The 12,339-nt window shown below is 30.7% G+C and overlaps 2 protein-coding genes across 2 annotated transcripts; one reads left to right on the top strand and one right to left on the bottom strand.

Annotated features, from left to right (window-relative positions):
* Positions 1-54: 54 nt before the first annotated feature.
* On the top strand, positions 55-1,690 carry LOC133781523 (ethylene-responsive transcription factor ERN1-like). The gene has a single exon (XM_062220559.1). The coding sequence runs from the start codon at positions 660-662 to the stop codon at positions 1,578-1,580; it is 921 nt and encodes a 306-aa protein (XP_062076543.1). The 5' UTR covers positions 55-659; the 3' UTR covers positions 1,581-1,690.
* A 3,706-nt stretch (positions 1,691-5,396) lies between these two features.
* Positions 5,397-8,398, bottom strand: LOC133781524 (receptor-like protein EIX2). Its single transcript, XM_062220560.1, has 2 exons — positions 5,801-8,398; positions 5,397-5,654 (listed from the first exon to the last, which is right to left on the bottom strand). Coding segments are annotated over exons 1-2 (2,577 nt in total). The 5' UTR covers positions 8,377-8,398; the 3' UTR covers positions 5,397-5,653.
* Positions 8,399-12,339: the final 3,941 nt, after the last annotated feature.

Raw genomic sequence — 12,339 nt, forward strand, 5'->3', positions numbered from 1 at the left:
AAATTTTCATTTAAATGTACCATGTCAACATTTAAATGAAGTCAAATTCAACATGTTAAAGAATGCAAACTTTGTAACCTTTTTCTTTGATTTATTTTCTCCAATTTTAGGTGGAATATATGTTGTCAAGTGTTGGGTGAGACAGAGAGATAACAACTGACATAGTAAGAAGAATAGATTCCCATTAGAACCCCTAACAAATATGCTTAAGATTCCCATTCAAACCCCTAACAAATATGCTTAGATCATTTTTTTTTTCTTTCTTTTTGGAAGGATTCAACATTGTTTAGTGTTCTTAACTTCCAAGGCAGGAAGTACAAATGTCATCCTTTCGTGCTCTCAACATTTACACTTTTTTATACAAGGCAATTGTTTCGTTGACCAAAATTAAGGTGAGGACAACTACTTACATATAAAAATGTATGAAACTGGCTCCCATGTCTAGAATTTCTAGACATGTCCAAAAGATTTGGTCATAAACAGAACATTGTAAAGTCAGAACAACCTCAAAATTTAACTAAAGTCTTCCTCATATGTAGACAAAAAAGATGATGAAAACGAGCTTCCCACTAAAGAGGAAAAATTTCTTGTCTATCCTTATATAAACAAGACCCTTTTCTCATTCTACTCATTCAACACTTTTCATAACACTTTACAAAATGTTACTTCAACAAGCCCAACAAAAGGAGCAAAAGGTAGTAGTCTCAACCAACAAACAAAGAAAGTTCATGGGAAGAGCAACCGCAATCAAGGCCACCAAGAACAAGTTTGTTGGGGTTAGACAGAGGCCATCAGGGAAATGGGTAGCAGAAATCAAGGACACAACAAAGAAGATTAGGATGTGGCTAGGAACCTTTGATACAGCTGAAGAGGCTGCTCGAGCCTACGATGAAGCTGCGTGCCTTCTTCGTGGTTCAAACACTCGAACCAACTTCGCCAATCGTGTTCCAACCGATTCTCAGCTCTCTTTGAAGATCAGAAACCTTCTCAACCGAAAAAAGAGCTTGAAACAAAGCAACCCCACCACAGTTAGTACCAGTGTTGTTAGTGTTGGTTCAAATACTATGAGGGATTGTTTTCATTTCAATAATACAAACCAAAAGTCTAACTCAACAACTACCAATTATGCTTCTTCTTCTTCTTCTTCTTCTTCATCTTTATCTGGTTTCATAAACCAGAGTAATCTGGTGTTTGATGGTGCATATAAACCAGATATGAGCAACTGCGTTGTGGAACCTCATCAGGGTATGGCTCATTTCGATTACACATGGCCGTTTCCTATTGGGTTTGATCAAATTCCAATGACATATCAAGGAATGGAGTTGACAAAAGGGGTTGATTCCTTATCCACATCACCATCATCATCATTATCATCACAATCATCTTCTTCATCTAGTACAGCAGCAGCAGAAGCAGAAGTGGAGTTTACTGAATTTGGAAGAATGAAGTTAGAAAGGCAAATATCAGCTTCATTGTATGCAATGAATGGAGTGAATGAGCATATTGGCTATGCATATGATTCCACCACTGATGCTCATTGGGATCTTTCTGCTTTCTATCAGTTGTTTTGTCCAAGTTAATTAATGTCTAATCTCTCCCTCTCTCTCTCATGTTATCTGTTTTTATCAATATTTTTGGATGAGTGAAGATACAAAAATATCCTTAGCTATACATAACCAATAAGTAAACATGTTTGAGTACTATTATTGCTCTTAACTACAGATTACTCAAAGTCATAACTCAATATTTAGTCAACTTTACAAATTTAGGATTTAAAAAAGCTTCTTTCTCTCAAAATCATAACTCATGAATGAGTGGCCTATTAGAAAGGCAAAAATTGCTGTCATGGATAATTGCCTCTGAGGCTCTTCCTACAACTGATAGACTTCCCTTTCTCAAAGATTGCTCAGTGACTAGAGCTTTGTGGCTGTCATCTCGCTGGGGTGTTCATAGTGATTCCATCACTGCCTCCAATGGAAGAGAACTAATTACTTGGTTCTGCAACAACATGAGCTTCCCTCAAACCAAAGATCTCTCATGTTATATGCTGTCTGTGTTAATGAAACAATTTGGAACCTTAGGAATGAGAGGCTTTATCGTCTCAATCAATAGCATTGACATGTTAACAGAGTCAATGAAGTGCTTAATTCAGGTGTCTCTTCAAGTTGCAAGCAAACATGTCCTAAGGAAAGCCAATCTGTTTCAATGCAGAAGCTGCAGAAGATGGACACAGCCTATGTAGACGCTTCTTTCGGTAACTCTTTTGCAGGGGCTGGAGTTGTGATGTTCGAAACTCCGACTCTCATGCAGGGGCGTGCCTGAGATGGACGATGCCCAAGACAAATAAAGAAAAAAAATGTTATTTTTCCAATTTTTACACATAAAATGATATTTTTCTAAAATTTGGCGACTTTTTTGTATGTAAAAATTGATATTTTTCTAAAATTTAGTAACCCTTTAGGGTGTGGGGCCTAGGCATGGGCCTAATCCTCCTATACTTAGGCACGACCCTGCTCTCATGGAACCAATCGTTTTTTTGCTGGAGGCCTTGAAGGATGTTCAATCTTTTGAAACGTGTCATGTTATTTTTTGTAACCTAACAGGTTCCATCTCAAAACCAATTGATGATGAGTGAAATAACTCATACTCTTATAAATTGTTGAATACACCTACACATATATTTTCTCTAACATCCATTCTCAAGATGGTGGCTATTTTTGCTCACCAATCTTGGACGGCTTGATCGCAAGTGACTCGTTGGCTCTTTTTGACTCACTATCTCCGAATCACAAAGGGCTCTTTTGGCCATCTTTTTGGACCGGTTATTGATTTGGATCGGATACATACTCGTTAGAGTTTTCTTTGGCTCTTGATACTATGTTAGAATGTGGAATATAGTGCATGGTAAGAAGCATGATGTTCCATCTCAAAACAAATTGGTAATGAGTGGAGTAACTCATACTCTTATAAATTGTTGAATATATCCACATACTTTCCATGTGTGATTTTTTCTCAAACAAACCCACACTGGATTTGTTCTCAGAATAAAGCAAGAGTAATTTTTTAATTAGATTGGTTACTAAAAAATATCATCATTCTTCAACTTTGACCAGCTAAAAGTCAACTTTTCTTGACTAAGAGAAAAACTCTCCAACAAGTATCAACTTCGATCATCAAATGCACACATTATTGTAATTATGTGATTAGACTATAATCATGCTATGATCATCACTAAAGATATTAGTATGTTTCCACTACAAAAAGTTACTTGTAAAATCAATATAGTTATTGACTTATCATAAAACCAACTAGAAAATGTAGGGGAAAAAAGAAAAAAAAAAGAAGTGTGGAACACTTGATGAAAAATAATAAATATTTTCATTATTATCCTATAATTGAGAAAACTTTTTAAAAATGATATTTTCTACTTTTAAGCATATATTACTTCATATATATATATATTTTGGTCATTTCAATTGACAACTTTATGAATTGATGAAATCATAGGACTATATGATTATTTCAAACGAGTGATGATAGCTATTTTTGTTGTATAACAGTCTTATTAGTACATTCATTCAATTTATTAGGAATATTTATTATTAATTAATTTAATATGATTCATTAATTTTTCTTTCATGAGTTTCTAGATTATTTATATGATCTTTTTCTTTTAAAATATATATTTATATATATAAATTATTTCAATTTAAATGTACCAACTCAGGGGGCAATAAATTATAAGGCATGGGTCGTGGAGGCATCGATCTAGATTTTTACTCATGTAAGGATGAGGTTAGTACTATCAAAAACATATTTAGGTGGTTGATCATATCTAAACATAGATCCATTGAAATATTATTATTTTAAATAATTTTATAAGATTTTTAATTTTATTTTTTCATATTTAGAAGAGTATACTTTTTTAGAACCTGTGTTTTTTCCAATTATCTGTTTGGATCTTGTGTTTTAAAAAAATTATTTTTAGACCTTATATTTTGTAAAATGATAAGGCACTCGTCTTAATACACATTCGATACCATGCATATACAATGAATTGTGTGTATGCAAATTGATCATTCTATTGTTGAAAGCTTTGGAGAAAAGAGAAAAACATGTATCACATCCAGAGTTTATCCAGGTTTGGCAATTGGAAATGATGCGCATTTGTATGTGTTTAACAAATGAAGTGAGACTGTGACTATAGAGAATCTTCATGCATGGAGTATGAAACGACCAATAGTCATGAACTAAAATTTAGAAATAAGTATTTTATTAGAAAATTTAGTTTTAGTCTTACTTTCTTTCTTTTTCGGATTTTAGCAGTTTCAGATGTTTATTTCTATTTTTTTGGCTTTAGATGTAATATTGATTTTTGGTGAATTTGTATCCATTAATAATGGCTAGCTTTAGTTAATAAACAGTTTGATTTCATTTTCTCAAATATATTCCGTTATACAATAATTAGCAAATTTTTTTTTATCTTTAATACTAGAGACGATAAATCCACATCTTAAAACTTTATAAAATTAGCTAAATATTGCTCTTCATTGTTCATAAAATGTATGAAAAAAAGTTGTCATAGTTTGCTGAGTTAATTAACTCGGCTGGTGTTATCTAATGTAATATATATATATATATATATATATATAATAGAATGGCTTAAGATTAGGAACTAATTTTGTATCATCATTGTTATATACTTTTCAATGATTCATTGAATATATGAAAGGCTTTTGTTCAAAACACGTTGCATGTAGTACCCAAATTTAGTTAGTATCTTTTATTTTTACTTAAAATTTTAAAATTGTTAATTAATATTCATTTTTTTATTTATAAAATGAAGTCTAACATTCACATATTTCGTCATTTCACAAAACATGCTATCTTTAGACAAATGAATAGCACTTTGGCAGTCACAAAATACATTAGTCTTACCTTGCTCAAATCCAAGTTCACTAGCCAACCGTTTAAGCCAAGTTCCTTCCTTTCACAACTTCAGTGAATGCAATGATTAATATCCTTTAACGCATATGCATTGAACAATATTTTAAAAAATATTTAATTGAAATGAATTTTTTTACTTGATTGTTTATTATTATTATTAATATTATATAAATTTAAGAAAATTTCTAAACCGTCTGCTCGTTCACAAAGTCATATTCATGTCTTTATCTATTATCAATAAGACATGGCAACACTTTAATCTATTCTCTAAGAGAGGAATGTGTCAGTAGTGTAATGACTTTTCACTGTGTCGGGTTCAAATGGTATAAATATATATATATTTATATATGCATGCCTAGTAGTCTATACACTTTTGATCTCATTAATCTGAATTTATCTTTAAAGTTCAAGGTACACATTTAGCCAAATCAATGTCAAAAAAACTCAACTAACAAAAAGATACATTTATTTATTTCATACATAAAATATCATATCCATATATAAAGTGTTTTACTAGAAAGAAAAAAAACAAAAAAGAAATACAAATGATAACATGCTATATATATAGCTGAAAATAGACTAGCTAGTACACATATATATCTCAAAGAAATTTTAATGAGCAATCACTAAATTTTTATTCTTCTCTTTCGAGTTCTCTCGTCCATTAATTTCCACAGCTCTCCAAGATGAGATCTCCAAAAATGACTCTGTGATAACGAAGATGAAATACATTAATATTTCATTAATTAATTGTTTTTTAAGAAAATACAAGAGAATTCATAGTTATGATGATTATTTGAGGAATCATTATATACATATTTTGTAATAAAAAGAAGAAAACAAAAGTACTAACCATTTAGCATTGAAGTATCTCTTCAATTTAGAAACTTTAACGCTTATCATCACATAAAGCCAATCTTCAAATATATTTAAGCACCGAAAATAAGCAAGTCTTCGATAAAAGTTTAGGAACGAAGCTCCACAAACTCCAATAAAACCAAGAGCAAATCCAAATTCAAGACCAATGAAAAACCATGACATATCAAACCATTCTTGATGAAGTTCATGATTTCTAGAAGTTGCATGATCTCCACGGCATTCAGTCAAAAGAGGAAGTCCACATAATCCAAAATTTTCAACATATGAAGAATCATCGAAACTTTGCAATTGAGTACCTGTGGGGATCTTTCCTGACAAATGATTAAATGATAGATTCAAGTATGCCAAAAAAGATAATTCTGCCAAGCCCGTAGGAATTTTTCCACTAAAATTGTTATGAGACAAATCTAGTGATTCTAGTCGACTTAAATTCCCAATGTTCTGAGGTATGGCTCCACCCAAACTATTTCTCGACAAGTTCAACTGATTTAGTCCCACAAGATAAGTCAACTCTATAGGTATCTCTCCAATCAATTTATTACTTGAAAGGTCAATGACTCTAAATAATTTCAAATTTTGTATATTCTCATATTCCTTCCCTTTCCATATTATTGACTTCTCAAAATATACACTACGACCATCATATTCTTCAGATTTCTCTGCCATGGATGTGAAATTATTCATACAAGATGGGATAGCTCCATATATCCTATTATGGGAAATGTCCAAAATCTGAATGTATTGTAGATGGCAAAGAGTTGATGGTATTGCTCCATAAAAATGATTAGACTTTAGTTGCAAAACAACCAAATCTGTTAGTATTTCCCCAATCCACTTTGGTATAGTTCCTGCCAAGCTGTTCTCTCCAACATCTAGAAGTGACAATTGTGTACAATTCTTCATGGATGATGGTAAAGTTCCTGACAAGTTATTTTTCCTCAAACCTAGTGCTTGAATTCTATACAAGGAAGCTATTGAGCTTGGTATCACACCAGACAACCTATTGTTGTTCAAATTGAGATAGGACAAATGTCGTAATAAATGGAACAAACAGTTTGGAATGCTTCCAAATAACTTGTTATTAGAAAGATCAAGATGCTGCATTGTTCCATCAATTTGATCGCAAAAGAGAGGCTCAAAACATGTGAGAGTATTGTTGGAAAGAAATAATACACTTGCTTTGAGAAGAAGATTTGGTGGGATACATCCATGAAATTTGTTAGAGCTTAAATCAACGTATGGAGACTTATTATTAGATTCCAATAGACTATTTGGCAAGGTGCTTTTGATAAGATTGGAAGATAAATCAATATATGAAATATTTGACTGTGTTTGAAGCCAAGAAGGAAATTGTGAACCTATCATGCAAGATTTCAAATTGATATATTGGAGTTGAAAAGGAGGAACCCATGTGATGTTCATTTTCAAAGTTAAAGAGTTGGAAGATAAGTCAAGGTGTTTCAATTTGGAGAGTTTCTCAAGGTGTGTTTCAGAGACAAATCCGCTGAAAGAATTATTGGAAATGTCTAATAACTCAAGACTAGTGAGCTTGCCGATACTCTCTGGTAAAGTATCACTGAACTTATTGTCTGATACATACAACTCTCTCAAGTGCAAAAATCTTGACAAATCTCTAGGCAGTGGTCCAATTAGACTATTCCGAGACAAATTAAGAATTTCTAACGAGTTGTTATTGCAATCAAGGAGGCTTTCCAAGATATCAATGATGGTGGAATTGAATTCATTATAGGACAAATGTAATTCTTGAAGCCTGCAAAGACTCCCTATAGATTTCGGCACTTCCCCATCAAATCCACCCAAATTTAAATGCCTTAGATATTTCAAATTGTCAAAAGAATCTGGAATTGGAATAGGACTACTTTCGATATTGAAATAATAATAACCATCCAGAGAGAGATCAACAAGATTATTGCTCAAATTAAGCAAGCGAGAAACTGTTGTAGACCCAAATGCACTAAAGACATCGAGAGTTGTGATAGAATTGGTAGAGTTTGTGATATGAGAAAAAGAGGAATCATCTAGCTCTGGAAATTGACAATAAACTAGCTCTAAGGTTGATAAGGAGGGAGCTGTTTTAAATGAATGAAACCAGTCTTTGGCTTTACTGAAGTTTGTACCACCCAGTTTAAAGATTCTCAGATAAGAGAGGTGAGAAAGCCATTTGAAACTATTAGCAGTCAAACCACTATAGTGACTAAGGTCAAGAATACGTAAGTTGGTGAGGTTTCCCAGTTCTGAAGGAATATTTCCAGTTATATAATTCCATGAAAAATCAAGATAACGTAACTTGGTGAGGTTTCCAAGTTCTGAAGGAATATTTCCAGTTATAGAATTATCTGACAAATCAAGATATTTGAGATTTGTGAAGGCTCCTATAAACTTTGGGATTTTAGTGAAATCATTGTAACTAAGATTCAAATACTCCAAATATTGGAGCTGGACCAAAGAGGCACTAATTTCACCGGAAATAGGTGTCACACCATAACTACCATCAATATAGTAGGTAATATAAGGATCAAGATGAAGCATGATAATATGATTGGTCAAGTTATCGCACCTGATTCCTTTCCATGTGCATCAATCTTTGTTGTTGCTTGTCCAAGATGGTAGGACCTCATCACGATCACCATACTTATTCATAAGGCCTCGTTTGAAGGTGAGAAGAGCTTGTCACTCTGTTTCGATACAGAAATTTTGAACTTGATGAGAAACCCCAGATGCATGCGTAGTACTACCCAAAACAACATGACTAGTAGTACTGACTAGCAAGAGCAGAAGCATCACAATCATCATATTGAGAATTCAAAGTGATTAATAGTTATATTATAAGCAATGACTGAATGCCTCACATTCATCTAACTATACATATATATATATAGAGAGAAAATAAATAAATACAAATTTATATTCACGTCTCTCCTTGATTTATCACTGCCCACCCAGACACATTAAATAACAACGTGTTATTTGGTTCAGTTGATAAGAAATTTCATAAAGGAAGATTCAACGTTTATTTAAGGCTTGAAAGTAATGTGAGATTGATTGGAGCTTGAAATTTAAAAATTCAATTAATATTTTTTTTTCAATTATTTCTGATGTTTACAATTACTTTAAATTCTTTTCCGAACTCCAAAATATTGATTAAAGAAAATTGTTATTAGTATTCAAAATTATATCTGAAGTTTCTTATATATATTTTTTGTTTTATAACAAATTCACAAAGTAATTTTTTTAATAAATTAACTAAAAAAATCTTGTAATTTTAGCTATGAACATATTTATTTTCTAGATATAAGTGTCTTTTTCTTTTAAGATAAGTTATATTCCAATATTCAAAATTATATGAAACAAATAAAAGTATTAAACTTCCAGCGTATTGCTTGGTTTTAAGAGGGTAAGCTGCTTCGCCTCTCATTTTCTTCTATTTATTATTTTGGAAAAAAAATATAATTTTAGATAATATCCCAAACTTCTAGCATGTTGCTTGGGTTTCAAAATAAGTCAACATCATTTACATTAAATTTTAATTACAAATAAAATAATTTTACATTAATTCAGATGGTTTAGGATGTTTTTATGACTGAACAAGTCATTTATTCATTTTATAAGAAATTTAAATAAAGTGACAATAAGGCAAAATCAAATATTAAGCTACATATATAACTAAGGTTTTAGTTTCTAATGTATCGGCTAATTGGATAATATAATAATTTCAATTACAAGTAAAATAATTTTACATTTAGATGGTTTAGGATGTTTTACTAAAATGTCATCATATTATAAATTCAGATCTGTATTGAACTTTTTTCCCATTCTTTGTTATTATTTATTGAAAGGGACAAGTTTGTGCTTTGATATGTATATATATTCCATTGTCAATTATTTAATATTACAAACTAATTTGAGCGTGTTGCTTGGTGTAAAGGCAAGTCAATATCACTTACATTAAATGTGGTAAGTATATTTTTGTCTATTATTTATTTAAATAAAATATTATTTTTAAAAAAATTATATTTTTTTTGTCTATTATTGTTACGACTAAAAGTAGCATTTAGTCACAAATTTTTTATTACACTCAGAGCAACTTTAACTATGAACACTAAAATTTTGTTGAACCAACATCAAAATGAGGTAATTTTAACACCATATTTTTTTTTCCAATCCAGCCATAACACTAAAAATTACACCAAAAAATATTTTCAACATTGTTATATTCTCCACAAAGTAAACATTATATCATTATATTATTTTATCTTACAAATTAAATAATATACATATATTTCTATATATAAAATATTAATATAAAACACAAAAACAAAACAAAAAAATTTGCCATGGTGAACAGTGTCATATCAATAATGTCGTGGCACCGTTCATGTATTTAATTTTCTAGTCTCATTGGAGTGATATATGGTGTTGGATCAACACCAAATTGGTGTTTTGCAGTCCCATGGTGCTTGAAGTTAGGGATGGGCAACATTCAAATCAATCCAATTATACTGAACCAATCAAATTCAATCTAATTACAAAAAAATAAATATCTAATTACAATTGGAATGAATTTGAATAAATGGATTGAATTGGATTGGATTGAATTAAATGGATTGGATAAGGATGTAAAAAGGGTGAGGACAAGTTTGTGCTTTGGTGTTTTGTAGTCCCATTAGAGTTGAATCAAATCAATCCCATTTTTTTTTATTATTTATTAAAAGGAACAAGTTTGTGCTTTAGTATATATATTTTTATATATATATATATATATATATTCCATTGTCAACCATGTTCCATACTCAAAATAAATCCCACTATTTTTATATATAGAAGTTATTAAGTAGTTTGAAGTAGTCACACTTCAATTATTTAATATTTGAGCGTGTTGCTTGGTGTCAAGGCAAGTCAATATATTTTACATTAAATATGGTGAATATATTTTTGTCTATTATTTATTTAAATAAAAGATTATTTTAAAAAAATTATATATATTTTTTTGTCTCTATTATTGTAAAGAACGCCCTAAACTAATACTTGTAAAACATTCGCATAACATAATTTATAAAATAATACCACTCATTATCAAAGTCTCAGTGGGGACTTGCTTAAAACAATGCAAGCTGGCGCCATTAGTTTTAAAAGAAAACATAAATTTTTATGCAAAGTTCAAAGAAACAAAATTAAACAACTGAGTCCCACTGATAATTTAGGAAAGTCTCTTAAAACAAAACATTATTTAAATGGCGTTCTACGATGATCGTTATTCCGTCCATAGGATTACCCCACGCCATACACCCCATGATGATAGAACTCCTCACGTCACCACGCATGCCATAAAGAAATCATATTTGCTACCTGGAAGGAAAGTAAGGGGGTGAGCTAAAAGCCCAGTAAGTAAGTACAAACAATAAGCAAGTAAGAATACAACAAATACAAACACTAACGTTCATCTAAAACATCATGGCAAATCATAACATTTTCGTAACATATCATCATATCACATTCATACAGCATACATGATGAGTATGGCTCGCTAGTTGTCCATGTCACCCTATGAGGTAAACAAGAGTCTCTGGTCCTTGAATAACCTCGGCGCGTCTGCCCTAAGAGTTACGTCTTTATGTATAGTAACTCGTTGGATGTATCTAACATCCATAAACATATCATATTCAACATATCATCACATTATGACATTCATAATTCATAATAATTCATTCATACAACAGTCTTACCATTCATAGCATAAAATCATAAAATCTATCTAACTTCCTTACCTCAAGTCCAAGCAAATTCAACGAGCAGGAACACTTCACAAAGAGCCTAGAATACAATGACAAGGCACTCGTTTTAAAAATGATATTTTCCACTTTTAAGCATATATTACTATATATATATATTTTGGTCATTTCAATTGATAACTTTATGAATTGATGAAATCATAGGACTACATGATTATTTCAAATGAGTAATTATAGCTATTTTTGTTGTATAACAGTATTATTAGTACATTCATTCAATTTATTAGGAATATTTATTATTAATTAATTTAACATGATTCATTAATTTTTCTTTCATGAGTTTGTAGATTATTTATATGGCCTTTTTTAAAAATATATATATATATATAAATTATTTCAATTTAAATGTACCAACTCAGGGGGCAATAAATTATAAGGCATGGGTCGTGGAGGCATCGATCTAGATTTTTACTCATGTAAGGATGAGGTTAGTACTATCAAAAACATATTTAGGTGGTTGATCATATCTAAACATAGATCCATTGAATTATTATTATTTTAAATAGTTTTATAAGATTTTTAATTTTATTTTTTTATATTTAGAAGAGTATACTTTTTTAGAACTTGTGTTTTTTCCAATTATCTGTTTGGATCTTGTGTTTTAAAAAATTTATTTTTAGACCTTATATTTTGTAAAATGATTCAAATCGACCCTTAAACTCAATTTTGATGAAAAGAATTGAATATAACAACACCATTTTTA

This window comes from Humulus lupulus, chromosome 6 (assembly GCF_963169125.1).
Source record: "Humulus lupulus chromosome 6, drHumLupu1.1, whole genome shotgun sequence".
NCBI lineage: Eukaryota > Viridiplantae > Streptophyta > Magnoliopsida > Rosales > Cannabaceae > Humulus > Humulus lupulus.